Source organism: Anopheles funestus, chromosome 3RL (genome assembly GCF_943734845.2).
Source record: "Anopheles funestus chromosome 3RL, idAnoFuneDA-416_04, whole genome shotgun sequence".
NCBI lineage: Eukaryota > Metazoa > Arthropoda > Insecta > Diptera > Culicidae > Anopheles > Anopheles funestus.
The window spans coordinates 2,579,073-2,596,866 of record NC_064599.1 but is presented as its reverse complement, the minus strand read 5'-3'; the positions used below and the strand labels follow the sequence as shown (position 1 = coordinate 2,596,866).

The window sequence follows — 17,794 nt, the reverse complement described above, 5'->3', positions numbered from 1 at the left end:
CATTTCTCCACGTACGGAATGGTTCCGTACGAGTACGTGTTGGTGTTTGTAGGTTAACACGAGGCCAACGTCATGTTGCTCTATCTGACCTCCCCCGTTGCATATGGTACATGGTAAAGGGATTCTTGTTAATGCTATGTCAGAGGGCAATGAAACGAATGTTGAGTAGTATGAGCCATTTTAGATTACTATTAATTATAATAGAATTTCACTTCATTTAAACAGTTTTAGAAAATTCAAATTTTGTTACATTTTCTTTATTATACATAATAATTTATTTTTCTGAAATAGTGCAATTTTTAGTAACGTTTTCAGGCTTGAATCAATTTCCGAGAATTTTCCCTTAATTATTTTTTCTTGTAAATTTAAACTTCAATTTCGATTCGTTTCATATAACTCTCCAAAATATGTCATTAAATATGAAACATGTAATTTGGATTGTAACAAAATTAGAAACAATTCCTAAGGCTTTTACCTAAAGATTGCAACTCAGATATATCGAAGAAAATAGCGATCAAATAATTCTAAAAAATCCAATATGGCGCAATGCTTGACTTTATCTCACAGATCTTGATCTTCAAAAAGCGTAAATGTTTATAATTTTCCTTATATTTACATCCTTCCCAAAAAAGCTTTAACAACGACAATCGACTAAAAAGTGCACCATTTATGTTTGTCCTGTGCAAATTAAATTGCAATTCAATTATTTGCCGTACCGCATCCATTCCGTTCGACTACATAAAAGCATCCACTCAACACAATAACGTATGTGTTACTGCTGCGAAAACGGATCGGGCAGCAAAACACAACATAATGTGTGCCCGCTGCCAGGACCGAGCGTGATGAAACGCAAACCCAGAAGTGCGGTGCATTAAGCTGTGGAAACTTGTTTGTTTTCCACGGCTTGTATGTCCCGATGCAGTTGCAATAGGCGAGGCCTCGCAAAACCCCATCGTTACGTGTTTGAGTTCATGTCCTAGCTGCCCTGTTTTACCACCACCACCTTCGCTGAAACGCGATGGAAAACGTTTTCCGCACAGGAAAGTTCGACCTGCATTGACCAAACTACACGGTTGCCCGAAAAATGTACGACCATTGTCGGACACATCGATAACGTCCCACCGTTGCTGTGCATGTGCTTTCCCGCCCCGAGCGGTCGGGCAAGGTTTTTTGGGGTGAAAAAAGTTTTTTCTTTCCCCAAAAAAACACCCCGGTGGAACCATCGTTGGTAGTAGCAGCGCTACGGAAGGAATCGTTTGCGATGGAAAACTTTTTCCCCACCCCTCGCGCCAAACAAAACCCGATGCCGAGTTCTACACGACTTGTTATGCGTGTTTTCATTGTCCGTGCAGAAATTGTAAAATTATGTTTAGAATTATGTTTATCGCTGTTGGCCAAGCAAGCCATTCTGGAAAAGCGGCGGGCGCCAATAAGTGCGCTGCGACACTCGTGCACAAGCAGTTTTGCGTACTTCTTGTTTGCCCCGATCGTTACGGTTGGGTTATATGGTGCATCGTATTTATTTCTTCATATATATACGCATATCCGTACCGAAATTTGTACTGCACTTTCGGGAAACGGTATTACGGCATGTTTTGCAGGCTGAGTTACGGCTGGCACTATCGTAGGACAATTTACAATTGACAATTTAAGCTTGACTAGCTAAATTTGATCCGCACTTGATATTTGGTATGGTTGCAGTGCTAGATACTAATGGAGATCTAGGTGAGATCTTTCAGTTTTAGTACATATTTAGAATATCTCTTTCTTTATACGTTATTAACTTTTTCATTTGTAGAAATTGTTAAGATTTTTTTTATTCAGGTAGAACGGCCTGAACGGCGTATTGATATTAACAAAAATTTAGATTTGATTCAATTGTGAAATTTATATTAAAAAACCTACTATACATTAAATAGTTTGTGTAGTATAAAGACTAATCTTCATGATCAGCATCATCATGTAAAGAAGGAAACATTTTGTTTCCCTTTTCCGAAAAACTTATGATGTGAGCTACTTCGTCGATTGGTTTTAAAATTCATTAAATATTCTCCTAATTCTTGGCTTAAGGACCATTAAGGTCACGTCGACCATTTCTGGTTTTTCTAGGTTTTTTTGGTCACATTGGGGGATACCGGGTGCTGTCGTGTGGGACTGGCGCGCTTTAACATATGCCCCCATTAAATGTATGTCTTCTAAGAAGCAAATATAATGATTATTTAGTATTGTTTGTTTTCTACTACTTATTTTCGTTTGACATCTTTTAGCAAAGGCTAAGGATACAGACTTTTATCATATTAAGAGTAGTCTAAGCTTATTTCCAGTTGTTAAAACCTTGCATACTTTCAGGCGCTTAACAGCACTGCTCTGCGGCAGGAGTTCTCTATAAAACATGTGATTAATCTTGAATGTCTTCTTTCTTTCCAGGTCTTTCTAACTGTTGCTTCAACGGTATTATTCATTTTTAATTTGGACCTTTAGAAGCCCTTATCCATGTGAGTATGTTCCATTACAAAAATAGTAATCATAAATATTTTGATTTTTAAATTTTCAAAATTAATCCTGTCACACGTTGTAATCTTCATCGATAACATTTAATATAAGCCAAACTTAACAACATGTATATTATTTTTTCGATTCTAATATGATTTACCAACCTAATTGACGTTGAAGCAAATCATGTTCAATTAGGGTAATTCGTTGTTTCTTTTTTTAAGTATCCCTATCTTATCATGTAAAGCTTAAAAACCCGATTTGCTCCTCCTCGCATTGATAATGTAGACAATCTAAACAACAAACCAAATCACTTGTTGCGTCACTGCATAAAAAATGAAGGATGTTAATGAGCACTACATGGAACCGTGTTATTTTATCGATTGCTTTTATACGTCTGTTTGCTTTTGGGGGAAAGGTGCACTGCCGTTCGTATAGATTGACCAACGTCGTTCGAACGATACTGGAGGGAAGTTGTCGGTTATAAATTGGTTGTTTAAAAATTCTTTTTGTTTCATCATTTTCAATCCCATTAAAATGGAGACAAGTATTTTACAATGTATGAAAAAAAATTAAAAAAAACATTACTTAAGAGAAAAGTAAAAATTTTACTGCTCAAGAATCGTCTTGAAGTTCATCGCAACCCTTCGCTCATAGGAGGATTGGACACACAGTATAGAAACAGGACACCGTCACACCGTCAAATGCATCGGAAATGTAGGCGCAGGCGCATCGCAGCAATCGCTCCTTGAAACTGCTCGAATTGTGGACAACAAGTGCGCCGGACGGAACCACTACCACCAACGCAAGACGAAGCAACAGTGAAGGGTGTCCCAAAGAAAATATTTCCCCCAACAAAAAAAAACCACCTTCAGAGAACTCACACAACCTCATCCAAACGCATGCGAACGACTCACTTTATGCTGCTCGAATACCGAACGTATGCTGGTATGGGAACTGCTGCTGTTGCTGCTGCTCGAAATCCGAACACCAGCTCGTCAACCGTGCAAAGTGTTGCTGCACTGCTGCTACTGCCTCGGTGCTCGGTGCTCGGTCGTTCAGTTTTCGGTGTGTTTTCTTTCCTCTAACCAGTGCTAACTGCTGTGTGTGCTTCCTCCGCTCCTGTGTGTCCTCCGTGTGTGTGTGTTCGTGTGCTCTGCGTGTATGTGTGTTTGATTCTGCCTGCCACTTTTTCCAGCGGCCGTGCTCGGTCCACCTTTAACCATCTTCTTCATCATCGTCACGAAACGGCATAAAGGATCCCGGAAGGAGCGCAGTGCGTGACACGATTCACCACACACCAATGCACGCACACATGCGCGCATCAAACACGAACCCCGTGCGGAAAGTGTGGAAAACATGGCGAGAGACGATTAGGAAAATCCTCTCACACACACCCACACACACAGACAAATGTGCGCGCGGAACCTGTGAGTACCTCTGTGTGGAAGGACATTTTCATCGTGACACTCACGCGAGTTTCCTGTTTTCGCCCTGGTCACTCACCTGTTTTTGAGTGCTATCAACAAAACAGGATCAAATACGCAAAAAGGGGTTAGTGAGCATGTTGCGCAAAGGGGGGTGTAGGAAAAGCGAATGCCACAGGCATCTAGCAGAAAATGAGCACCGCGGGTGAGTGACGTGTGCCGAGTGCTCACACGATAGCAACTTGTTTGCTGCAAACGCGTTTCCCCCATATTCGAAACGAACCACACGGGAAAAACCCACTTGTCGCAGCGCGAGGATAAACCTTTTGCGTGTGTATGCGTATACCTTTTGAGCAGAACGAGTTACCCTCCCGTGCCGTCGGGAGCATACGCGCGCGTGTATTGGTGGTAGCGCCGTACCGTGCGCCACAGTTGCCGACGACGAGCAGCAAAACAGCAGCAGGAGGGAAAACAGTCGGCAGTGGCCACAGTGCGACAGCAAAAAGCAAGCATGGCCGCCGGGCCCGGTACACTGGTGTGGTTTTGGACTTTGGTACGCGATTAGCAACTGTGCAGTGAAAATGGCCCCACCGGTCGCGGCATGAGTGGTAGCGCTTATCGTTGCCGACGAAGGAGGAAGTTTCGTGCGTGCTAGTGGCGTTCACAGTTCACGGCGCAAAAAGCAGAACCAGCAAAGTGAAAGAAGAACAAAAAAAAACTTACACTCCGATGTGATTCCAATAAAACTTGGGAAGAATCTTAACCAAGAGTGCAACCAGGGGGAAGGAACGAATCGAGAGAAACAAAAGCAAGTGAGTGAGATCCTTCGCCACAAGTGTTGTTTTGTGGAACGAAGAAACCGCAGAACCGAATCGATTCCGCAACAAAAGAGGAAAAAAGAAAAAAACACGGATCCGTTCACCTTGCGGCAGTTTTTCGCTGCTATTGTGTAACCGGAAGCCAAGTGTAACGTGTCGCAAAGAGAAAAAAGGGCTCGGAAAAAAGGGCTGTCGGTTCAGAAGGGAGGAAAGGTGAAGGTACCAGTTCGTTACGCCTTAAACCTTCCCAAGCCAGCACCTGTTGGCATGTGAATTGGAAGTGTCACAGCAATACTAAATCTGCGGGAACAGACGAACGCTTCGGCAAAGAAGGATACATTATACCAACGCGCTTCGGGGAAAACTTCCGGGCGTATTCCATTCCGAAGCATCCCATTGCTGGCCCTTACGGTGCTCGCTCGATAAAGAAAGGTCGATTTTTTCCCCGTACACAATTTCCGCCCAACAAAACCGCGGCAGGCCAACCCGACATGAAGCGTTACCAACGGGCACCAACATAAGCGAGTTTGGCTTACTACCACTTACAAGCTACTTGTTGCATGGGGCCACCCCCAGCACCCATAAAAACCCAAACTTCCTGTCGCACCTTGTAATAATTACTTCGCTGGTTTCGTTCTTTAGTACCCTGGCCTCTCTCTCTTCTGTCTCTCTGTCTCTCGCTCTCTCTTTCTCCCACAAACATCCCTGTAATCCACCCTCGCGCCAACGAAAGTATCGTCGTATCGCAACAAACTCTCATCGGCGGTGCCCAAAAACACCCGAACCCCGAAGGCGTCGTTCGCGGTATCGTTCGTTTGGTTCTACCTTGGTTCGGGGTGCGAACTGGCCAACAAACTCTCCCTGTGTGTGTGTGTGTGTGTGTGTGTGTGTGTGTGTGTGTGTGTGTGTGCGTGTGGGTGATTCTCGCTCGTTCCGTTTTGCCACCCACCGGAAGCACAGTAACGGCGCACGAGTTTTTAATGGATGCTCGGGCAAGCCGGAACACAAAACACCCATACACGTGCGCACCCCTGCTGTGAGTGGTGGTGGGGGAGGAAGCAAGTGAATTCGTGAACCGTGTGTGAGAGATTCGCGAAAGGACATTAAGATGTGGCGATAGGATGTGGATGTGAAAAATTGACAACAAAGCGAGAAAAAAATAGGAAAAACTCTGCCAGCATCATGTAGCGGAAGCGTCATCGTAAGCGAATCAACCAAACAACAACAAAAAAGGAAAGAAAACAACAGAACAGACAACAACGAAAGCAATAACCATTCTGTGAGGAATACGATGTAGACAAGATAGAGAGATATATTTTAAAAGAACGCCCGTACAAAACGGACAAACAAGCGGAAAACCAAGTCAATATACTACACATACAACGGTGTTAATTAGTAGCGTAGCTGTAAGATAAAGCTGAGATTAAGCGGAAATAGTTTGCTGCGATACGAGCTGAATCAGCGGAGAGCGGATTATACAAGGCAGCTACCGTCAAACATATTCTACGTCATTTTGATATTGGCAAAGGCCCGGCGTATCACTTGCGCAGTCTTGCATTGTAGTGTCTAAGGCAAACAATTACTCTAAACGCCCCAAAAGATCAATTAGCCGTAGCTTTACCAGCAAACCAGCAATAAGTACACAGTCAGCACAGCGGGCGAGGAAACACAACCAGAGCGATGTGATAACCCGAAGGCAAGATTTATGCTGACGGGCTATCAACCGGGAAAAGCGGTCCCCCGAAGGATCGCACTGTCGCCAAACACTCTGATGCTGGATCAGCGGAAAATTCATCCTCAGAATTCTACACTCGAAAGGAACAAAACTCGGTCTAAGGTTTTGTGTGTTAGCAACATTTAGTGACATAGTGAGTAGGGGACAGAGAGGGAAAGTGTACCAAAGAGTTGGTTCCATTTCCATCCCAGCGGCCCCGAACCGAAACCCATTCGCAATTTCACCAAGCCTATCGAGCCGTGAAAGGAATCGCTGCAAACGTCCAAAATCAACATCATCAGCACCATTTTCATCCTGCATCATCATTCCGTGCACCTGTGTGTATGTGTGCGGGCGTCCCCACGCTGTCTGAACGCCCCCTTCCCCCACTCCTCCCCTTTTAAAAGGACCTTTCTTCGAAGCTCGAAGCGTCAAACCGGAAAGCACCCGAAGACCTTTCGTGTGCGTGTGCGGGTGTGTGTGTGTGTGAGTGTGGATGCTTCAAGTAAACAGACGTGCCACGAAGGCCACGAAGATCCGTCCCGGAAGATTCGGATCGTATAAAGGAGATGGTCCGCAGCATAACCCTCCGCACCGTATCACACCGCGCCCCGCCCCAAACGGTGGCATCGCCGCACCGCTTTTGCCGTCCATCCGTCAGTTTCTTCCTTGCCTGATCGGCTGCTAAAATCAGCTCGTGCGCATCGCCTTCGCCATCCTTTCGGTTCGGGTTTTCGGGGCCTGTGAAGCATATTTCATAAATCCAACAAGTGTGTTTTTCCCGTTTTTGTTACGCCCCCCCGGGGGGGGAAAACGACCCCGGTTTACGGGAGGTTTTGGTGGTAAAGTGTAGCAGTGTGAACCAACAACCAAACGTAAAAGTAGGAATTACCAAAAACGGTGCTACACAGTCCGGGACGGGGGTGTGAGTTTAGTCGAGTTTTGTTTGAAGGAAGAAAACGAAACACACCACCACGTTAGTGTATGTGTGCGTGACGAGGATACGATTCCTTTTTTCCTTGGGTGTTGTTTTGGTTGATCGATGTATGGACGTACTGCTTTCGGTCGCGCACTCAAGACATCAAGACGGTCCTGCGAGGGTGCAAATGAGACGGAAAATCTGAACAAGTGAACAACGAAAAAGGAAATGCTTTTGAACGGTTATTTTTGCGCCAAAAATTCAAATTAAACAGTAAGCAATTGGGAGAATACGTGATTGTAAAACATGGTGATTCGAAATTGATAAGCAATATAGATGTGTTGAAGTAGCCGAAAAAAAAGTATCACAAAAAACGAAGCTTTTTTAACATCACAAAACTCTGGTTTAATTAAATACAATAACAAATCGGCTGCAATGAAAATACAAATGAACTAAATGAAACCGCATCGCTACGTTTGAAGAACGATCGATTTGAAATCTGTATTCCATCCAAACAAAAACGAAAACAACACAGCTTAAGCCAAACCAACCATGCCTCGCTGTTACATCGTGAAAAAGCAACATCCTCCGGCAATGCCGGCGTACCGGAACCGAACGACGGTGGTAACAGCCACCGGTGGTACCGGCAACCATCAGCAGCCACAGCACCAACATCAAACGGCCACGAGACAGGTGCTGGTGGTCAACGGGAAAACGCTCAAGGAGCAGAGTGAACCGCACCGTCCCGGGGTGGCCCGGTCGGGCGGGCGAAGCGTTGGGTTGGGTGGTGGTAGCAGTGCCTTGGGAAATGTTATTGTGAAAAATGGAAAAGAGCCAACGGGTGGCAACAATCTCGTGCTGCTGAACAGTGTAAGTGTCATTAGCGGTGGCCCAACCGGTACCGGTGGTACGATGCTGGAGGGAATCAAGCACGAGGCCGGCAATGGTGGAAAGGCGGAAAGTGTGGGCAGTGTTAGCTTTACGCTGGCGAATGGCACTGGTGGCGGCGGTGCCGGGATTGTACAGCGGAAGGACGATTCGAGTGGCCCGGTCAGTCCGACCGAGGGCTGCGTTGCGCCGATCTATTACACCAACATTTCGGAAAGCAAGAGTGGTAAGTGCCCCTGGCCGGTCGTTTCCGGTTTTTTCTTTTCTTTTGCATAACAAATCAAGCCGCGTGGTATTCGGATTTCGGGGAAAATGCAAGCTCTAGCATTTGTCTTTCGTTTGGGAAAAACTACCCTCAAATTTAGAGTTTATTATTTAAAGGTTATTGATAGCGTTGATTCGAACCGATTGATTAAGTATTAAAACGTTTTCTTTAAGGAAAATTTAATAACTATAAAACAGCATTTTAAAATGGGAAGGAAATCCAGAAAATCTCTTGAGGAAAATTTTCATCACATGAAATGATCATTTACAACAATTATTTCTAAAATTTTTATTCATGCTTTTTTATTCATGACACTAAAATCAATCTTTAATCAAAATACCTTCTCCAACGTGTCTAGACAACGTGCGAGATAAATCTCAATACCGGCATTCCGTCCGATGGAGGCGCCTGGTCTTTCATGATAATTTCATTCATTCACCCATCCGTTAAAGGTGGCAAAATGCAATGTATCACTTTGTTGATCAATCTAGCGTGCTCAATCTCCGCTCCAACTTTAAATTCCATTCCCCCCCCCCCATCCCCCCCCCCCCCCCCACCCTGCAGCCCAGTCCGGTTCCCTGGATCGGTCGGTTTCAGCTTTAATCTGGGCGTCTTCAAAACCATAAATCAGCCTCAGGCGTCATCGTCACCGGGCAGCCGATTTGCCGTAGCATTCAATTAACCGAATTCTAAAGCCTTAACGTAACATTATTATAGCGCCTGACCGCAGGGCCGTCTCACACAACACACGATCACCTTCTCGGTTCATTACCTCGTTTTTGTTGCCATCTCACTCGCCCCACCAATGCAAACGAAGAAAATCCCCCGCAGCAATCATCATCATCAAGGGGAAAGCGGGTTGATTGTGTTGCGCACTGTGGAGCGAAAACCTAATTTGTCCCGTCCACCATAAGCGGATTCGTGGACGTGCGGTCGCCGGTACAAAACCGTTTTCTGTGGTAGCCCATTCTGTGGCCAAACGGTTCAAGTGACCGACTTCAAACGGTCCGCATGTCACACGGGTGTTTGATAGAAGAAAAAAACTCGGGGGAAACAAACTCGTTACTTCACGGACGAATCTTACATTATTCGTAATCAACGTAACGCCCGTTCCGAATTCATTCTATTGAGGGAAAAAAATATGAAAATGCGCATCGGTACGCGTACGCACGTATATTGGGATCTTTCGCGAATTCACTCGTTTTTAAACCGAACCGAAATATGGAGAGAAACGTTAGAGCAAAAAAACACCAGATACAACCTACCAGACAAGCTAGGGGCCCAGTTAAATTAACACTAATTTGATTACACCGGCAACAACAAAAAACTGGCCCCTCAACCATTTCGTATCGAATCCGTTGCGCATCCCCTGCGCACCGAGAAGAAAGACCCGTTTGGGTACGTATCTCTCGTTGTCATTTAATTATTTCGTGTGTCTTCCTGTGTAATAGCATAACACGCTACAATGGAAATGACAACAGCACGTGAAAAAAAGGTACGCAGACACACGCTCTGGACCATGCTGTGTGCTGCGTTACCTGCGTGGATGAAATGTAGCTCTTCGTAAAACATTCATAGCGACACATTCGAACGGTACGCGTTGCGTATTTTTCCTCATACTTTCTGCGTGCGTTCTCAGCTTTTCCGGGGCTACAAAAGGGAAAAAAGGCTTGCAAAAACACACACATCCCTTACGATGCGCACACAGTGTGTGAGCTTTGGTTGAGTCAACCTGAACTTGTTTTTTTTAGTTTGTTTTTTTTGAGTACCTTATCTAACCTTCACACCGGATACAGTAGATGTTCATTAATGGTCTAAGGTAAAAAAGAGAGAAACCCAAAAATCCCTCCCCACAATCGGAAGAATCCAAAGCGAATGAATGAACGAAACGAGGTATTTGAGCTGGAAATAAGTCAAAAACTGTCAACCGAGGGGGTGGGTGCAAAGGTTCAGGATAAACCTACTTGGAAGTAGGTTGGTGGCAATCATTTATACACGATAGCAAAGTTTTCGAATGCTACATAATACGGCAATTTGCCCGCACTGTGGCACCGGCACCGAGTTGGAAGGAAGTTTGTGCAGACATGCTCGTACACTCGCCTGGTCCGGTGGTCCAACAAGTTGGATCCGTTGATTGAACTCATAATCCAATTAGTCACATCACATGTTCGGACAGTTTGTTCCGTCGTTCAGCCACCGTACACGGACCATCCGTTTCCACTACGGTCTACCCTTCCAACGAGGGGCGAGGAATGGGAATAAAATAAAAACAGGAACAACTATTGTGTGTGTCTCACACCGGTAACTAATACCGGAGGTGCGAGGCACGAGTTGTTGGGCGATGACCATCTGATTTGGTCGCCATAAAGTGACGAGCAATTACGATGGATTTGGTGTCACACACTTTTGCCTCCCGGTACACTTTTCGTTCGATTAAGCTATCGGGGGAGGTGTTCAAAAAAAAGTCATAATTAATTTTGAACAACTCTAAACACCCATGGCAGGGTTGGCCGGTGAGTGGAGCTTACAATCGATGATGTATGGACATAGTAATCGTTTGGGATTATTCATTTCATAAACTCTGTTGACCGCGCACGGTGAATGTTCAATTATGATATCAATGTGATAGGTTATGCGTTTAAATTTCATTGGAACATTACGGTTTTAATGTAGTTTATTAATGGAGAAATACGTTGTAATCTTACATAAGGAATTACAGAATTATTAAAACTTTTCTAATAGAAACGATAGGAATTTCAGTTACGAACAATTATTTCGAGTAATCGACTCCTTTTTTGGAGTAAACGAATAGAATCATTCGCTTGGCATGAATCGTCTTGCGTGTCTTTTGTCTCAGTGTCACGGATGGACTTGATTCTTGAGGAAAATCTTTGCATAGAAAGGTTTTTTTTCGGAAAATTTGAATCTCTTTGAAAATTGAAAGCTTGATGGAGTATTGAAGCTCCTGAAGGAATGACTAATAATTAGTAATTGTTTGCCCCTCAACTAAGGATATTATATAGCACTAGTGAACCTTTCTTTGTGAAGGAAAACTTCAATAAATTCTACGAATTCTTTTACTTTATGAAAGTTAAACTTTTTTTGTATAAGTGTATTTAAAAGGCAACAATATAGGAGACATTTTGTGATATAAATAGCTCCCGAATTTTAAACTACATTTCCCTACCAACATTTAATCCACCTTGGAAACCGACCCGCTTAATCGAATCAACTGATAACACAAACTACGGGATGAAGAAAACCTCTAATAAAAGAATCAAATACACCCGGAAGCAAGTCAGGTGCGAAGAGTCAAGCAATTGTGAAGCCACACTTCGGTCCGGGGGCGAGGAAATGTAGAAGCGCCGGAACGCAACATTAATTAGTCAGAAAACCGTTCCACCGCACGCTACCCGACAACCGATTCATGAAAGCGCCGTTTTAACGCTCCGGGACGGGTTAGTTGTTGTTCGGTACTACAAACTGCTACTTTTCACCACCGAGCAACGCTTTAAACTGGACGCACCTGGACAGGAAACAGGAAGTGCGTGCCTGGGAAAATGGGGTACCGACCAGGGAGGGTAACATTCTTACGCCCGTTAGCAAACATTGTACAGTCGTGTTCTTATGGTTTTTACTTGGAACAGGGAAAACTATGAAACCATGTTTTTAACGCCAAGATATCTTCACTCTTTGTTGAGTGTGCTGTAGACGACTTTTAGCTCGTTTTATGAGAACAATGGTTAATTTTGTTTTGCTTATTTTAATCAATTTTACATAGTATTTACCAACACAGACTCATATCGTTATGTCTTTAGAATTTTGAAGTATAACTTTGAGGAGCTGCGTTAGACATTCGACATTAACCATTCTTCAAGTTTTTAATTTCTTTTTTCATTTATCATATTAATTGAAATATTTAAATTTTTGAGAAACATTAATTCATTAATTGATTTTAAATAATCAACAAACATTTACCTAACTGACATACATGTACTTGCATTGAAATCTTTCTAAACTTCTAGCTTAACATGTTGTACGATGTTATACAAAGTGTCCTTCCCAATATCCTTCCCAATTTATGTATTGTTACTGTAACAATTTAACCTCCTTTTAAGGCTGTAACTTGCCTTCAACCTGACAGGCAGTGCAAATTGCGCCTCAAATGCCTCTCGAAGGGCAAACATGGAAACAAACTATCATAATGTAACCCAATCATCACTGCATCCATCCAAGGACCTCCGGCTGCCCTACTTCTTATGTAGTGCAACAATTTTGACACTTTTCTTCCCCACCTCCCATACTCCTCCCAATCATCCCGAAGTCCGGAGTGCACTGCTCGAGTGCCCTTTTCGCACCGCATGGCGCACCGTATGCAGGAATGCAAAATTGTGTGACAGATGAAAATAAGGAAAATGGCCTTGCGGGGAAAACGTCAAAAATGTTGCCCTCGAAACAAAAAACAAAAAAATAGCATCAAAAATAGTGCCAAATTTTGTATAGTACTTTTGACGTGTTTGCGTGCGACACGTTAAAATAAAACCGAACGATATGAACTGACTCACAAATACATCCACACAACTTCCACATGTATTGAGGATATACGCACACAGGGAACGAAAAACAACCTTCCTCTTATCGGGGGAGGGCGTCGAATGAACCATCGAGCATGGGGTTCGTTATCGTATGTTGCGTTTTCGGGAAAACTGTTACAGGTGCCACTCGTCCACAAACACTCCGAGTGTGGTAAAGTGGTGCTGTAGTAGACAGGTGCCCCCTCCCACCTAGTGGTGCAAGTGGGTTGGCATGCCGAGAACCGAGTCAACAGTTTAAGCTTGACTCCCGCAGTGCCGGAGCGTCCTTTTGTTCTGATTCACCCGTCGAATCGAACTTGTGCTGACGAAAGAACCCTTCGAAGAAAATTTTTGGAGAGTTCCCGTGCCAGTTTGTGGAAAGACGGACTGGAAAAACAAAAATCCGCGGGTGGTCTTTTCCTTTTCCTCCTTGGCTCAAAACGAAAGGACTAAAAAAGGAGTTCGGGACAGAGCGATTGGGGTGCCGTACCGGGTGGCGAGGGTCTCGTTGGTTACGTTTATGTTTATTCAAAGGATGATTTTGTTCACTTCGCTGTTTTTTTTTTTCGTTTACTTTGCCTGTCGCTTCGCCCCATATCCAACAACCATGCCGGGTGGCTCGTTTAGAGAAAAGGGCCCTCTTCCTCGCAAACCCACTAGCTACACATATAAACATTTATCCAACACAGTTCACCGTACCTCACGAAAACCTTATCGAAAGGTGGCAACGTTTCACTCTACCGTTCGATCCCCCGGTCCCGACGAAGCGCCATTAAATGTTGCTTCTGCTGCTGCTGCTGCTTCTGTTTCGAAACATCAACAATGTTGTTGTTGTTAGCATATCGCACCATAAACAGGTTACTACTGCACAAACACTCATCTACCGGCCGGGCCGGTGTCTCCCCATCCCCCAAAATCAACGGAGACGGGTTACTTTGCCGAGACATGGCACACCCGGCCCTGACTGAGTGGCATGTATCGATTTTGCATAATTTCAAAACAAGACAGAAGGGTGTACAAAAGTATAAGGAAGTAGCAATAACAACAACCACCCTCCCCAAGAGTAAATATGCGGAAACGACAGGTAGCGCAACAAAAATGTGGCACACGGTGCTGTTGGTTGGTGGCCGACCAAGGTGCTTTGCCAGCACACCGGTGGTAACGGTAATGTAAATTGGAATTTCGGAAAAACGGAGCTCCGGAAGCATGTCAAACAAGTGTCGGTCAAACCTCGGGTGCTGGCCAGCACGAGGAACTTTTTGGTTGGTGGGGTGGGTGGGGAATTTTCCGACGGTGGCAATGAAAGGAGAAAGGACAAATCCTTCCTGCATCAGATAGAGTGAACATGCTATAGAGAGAACGAGAGAAGGAAACACGAACAAGTTGAGAGCTCAAGTCAATCTTAAACATTTTATGAAATCTCCTTCTATGTTATACTTTTACTGCCCTTGTGTACGTTCGGATCAGTCAGCAAGGGTCAGTCCAAAACATGCCAAATATCGTTCCGAATGATCGTGTTATGCTTTCTCGAAATTTGTTCCCAGTGATAAACAAGGTGCAAAGCCATCGGTGACTTACCGAGTTGCTATCACTTTTGAAGAGTGTTTTAAAATGGTATGTAAATGTGTTGTTCAACCCCTGTTCGGAAGGATGAAGTGGCTTTCAACCGGGCATTTTGGATGAGTTTGAAGCTTTACGACAGTGCTTATTTTTGTGGGGTTAACATAGTTGGAATTTGTTTGCATTTTACTCAGTTTGTAGCAAAATGTAAATTGTTCCTGGCATTAAGAAACGATTTTAAATGTTGAACTTCAATATTGTTGACAGTTTGTATTAATTACTCAAATCAAGCAAAGATAAAAGCACGGCAATGGAGTTGTATAAAACAAATCAAATATTGTTAATATTCATTAAAAATTAAGTTCTAATTTAGTTTCTTTTAAATACTTTAACTTTAATCTTAATTTTTAATTTATTCTTCAGTTACAATAATAAAAAAAAGTCCTAAGAATCCGCCTACAGAGTCTCAGACGTCTCTTCTGTTATGAAAAAGATTAAAATTACCATTTTGAAAATTCTTGGAAGTTTACTAACTAAATTCTTAAAATCTACCAAACTCTTCTTCTAAGAAGGTTTCTTAGAAGGTAAGAAAATCTTAACCGACAATTTTGTCCCGCGCTATTCCGCGCCCATCGTTACAAAGAATCAACACTTCTCAACGCCACCGCAACAATGCATTAGCCACAACTGATGCAGCTGCATCAGCACTCGAGCGCAAAGGATAATTCATGCCCGCATTAAGCACCCTTCCCATATGCACTGTATCGATTGACGCAAGATCGCACCCGAACACAACACGTTCGCTTTAAAGTCTTGCCAAGATGAAAGATATCCTTGTTGTGGAATGGTAGAGCCATGTTTAGCCATGGATTGCGTTTAACATCGACCAGAACTCGCCTGGATGTGCCTGGATATCATCCTCAAATCTTGCCTTGCGTCTCGAAAATACCCAACGTCTCGAACGCAAAAGCTGAAGGTTTTAATTGTTGCCTAGCTCTACCGAGCATAGATAATGGTTAGTTTCAAGTATGGGTCTACGCCAGGGTCTCCTTCCATGCTTTGCCATGCTTTTTAAGCGAGAGCCGAGATACGTTTGGCATGCATGCCCAAAACGCAACGGGCGTACGGACTTTGGAAGTGTAAAAACCGAACCCAAAACGCTCCCTCTCGAGTTAATCTTAATTGAGTAGTTTTATGATCCCATTATTTCAGACAATGATTAAGGCATCGATAGCTCGGTAAATTACGACTAAATTGACCACCACCGCCGCCCCATCAGTAGTGATGCTGCTGCTGCGTTGAACTGACCGCACCGGGTCAGCGCTAGAAATTAGACCATCCGACCTTTCCGAGTGCCCGAAACCATCCCTGGGCATCACCTCTTGCACAGGATTTCTGGGGGGAGATTTGTGGAGAAATTAAGCCTACGTTTACCGTTCCGTTTTACACAAGAATGGGGCAATCTGGCAGGGAGACCAGAGGATCTCATTGCAGTTTGGCTGCACTATTCCGTTCGTTCGTCGCTATACATTGACCACAAACCTCGAACGTACACGAGTTTCATCCACCATTCCTCCAATAGTCCCGCAGTAGTTTGGGGAGTTGTGAAATTAGACCCGGACGTTGGTCAGCACGTTCCATCAACATCATCATCATCATCGTTGTCGTCGTCATAAATGAAGTACAAACAACGTAACGATGCAAATCTGACACTTTTTAGGCGACAGCAATGGCTTACCCATTTACCGGCGACATTTCCACCCATGATTGGCTGCAGTTTTAAAGAGCAGCTTTATCGTTTGGTCTGGTGCAAGTCGTTTTTTTCTGAGGGAAAATCTTGATTAGGAGTCCTAGAAAGGATACAGGATAGGTATCCTTAGCTTCCATATGCTATCAATTAATATATTTTACTAGGACGAAGAATATAATTTTTATTCCTATCTCCCGAGAGACTCAAACAATGATTATCACACTGTTCTAATGTAATGTTTTAATCCTTTTCCAACAAAAACCGCGAACAAAACTACTCCAAAAACTATCAAAAGGCACTATAAATCTTCATCGCGTAAGCACGATCAGCGCTCCAACACCAGCCCGGCCAATAACCAATTACGGCTACCAACAAGTCGCACCTAATTCCTTCCAATTTTGCTAACCTCCACCAATCAGTCGTTCGCCCCAAATTTGGTCCATAATTTGATTGCCTTCACGCGAAACAGGAGCAGCGGCTATCGTTCCAAACAGTTCCACCTCCTATTTCAGCTCAATCAAATCGGCCATACGGGCCCTTGTGCACTCGAAAAATCGAATAATTATCGTAAAACTTTATCCTACCTTTCCATCAAATCGCACGATCTCTGGTTTAAGCTCGCGACCACGAAGGGTATTCCGGGTCATTCATTCCTGCACCCAAGCAGATGATTCTACCGAACGGTTGCTTCCTGTTTCCAGCACCGTGAACGCACTACTGGTGGAAATTAGAAAATTTTCGCTAAATTTATTTTACGACTGACCATTACTCTAAACATTTGCCGGTACACCGTGCACACCGCACCGATCGCACTTTAATTTAACCTCAAGAAACGCCGCACCCGGGCGGGCGGGATTTGCTGTTGTGCTATTTTTGACGACTGGACGAGTTTCTTTTTCTGCTTTATTTAACTGTAGAAAAAGATGCTTCCTTTTCACTCGTTGCTTTTTTCTGGATGGCGAATAGTATCTTCTCTTTTTTCCCCTATTGGAGTATGGAACGTAACACAACAGATTTCCGTCGAGAATTCCTCAGCCAAAACCCCCACCTCGATCGGGGTGTCCTCAGTGAATCAATTAAAATTTTATGGATGCAGTTAAATTTTATTTTACTTCACTTTTAATTGGAAAGTAATTGCCAACACTGGACGCCGGAATGTGCGCTCCTGGCTTGCCACAGTAGTCACCGGGAAGTGAAGCGACCTGCTTGACCTGACAATTCACCACGTCTGGTACTTCCTGCGCATACATCTCCTCCACAAAGCTATTAGCCAGCGTGCCAGGAGTTGATGATTTTTTGGCGTACCGATGCCAAAAATCGTAACCCCCGCAAACTGATGAGAGAATCATTGCTCCGCAAAATTGGTGTCACAACCGGGAAATGGGC

General features: G+C 43.9%; 2 protein-coding genes across 3 annotated transcripts in view; both read left to right on the top strand.

The window, feature by feature from the left end:
- The window catches only part of LOC125771157 (protein yellow-like), a 486,298-nt gene that overhangs the window by 29,685 nt on the left and 438,819 nt on the right, over positions 1 to 17,794 (top strand). The window contains exon 1 of one of the 2 annotated variants that reach the window (XM_049441542.1): positions 5,642 to 5,645. The exons of the other annotated variant lie outside the window; for it this stretch is intronic. The gene's annotated coding sequence lies outside the window, so the exon portion shown is untranslated. Of the gene's footprint in view, positions 1 to 5,641; positions 5,646 to 17,794 lie in introns of those variants that run through there. 2 annotated transcript variants of the gene reach the window in all.
- Positions 6,465 to 17,794, top strand: part of LOC125771138 (mucin-5AC-like) — a 37,371-nt gene continuing 26,041 nt past the window's right edge. Inside the window, exon 1 of the mRNA XM_049441504.1 lies at positions 6,465 to 8,485. Within this exon, the coding sequence (XP_049297461.1) occupies positions 7,924 to 8,485 (562 nt within the window). The 5' untranslated portion in view covers positions 6,465 to 7,923. The remainder of the gene's footprint in view (positions 8,486 to 17,794) is intronic.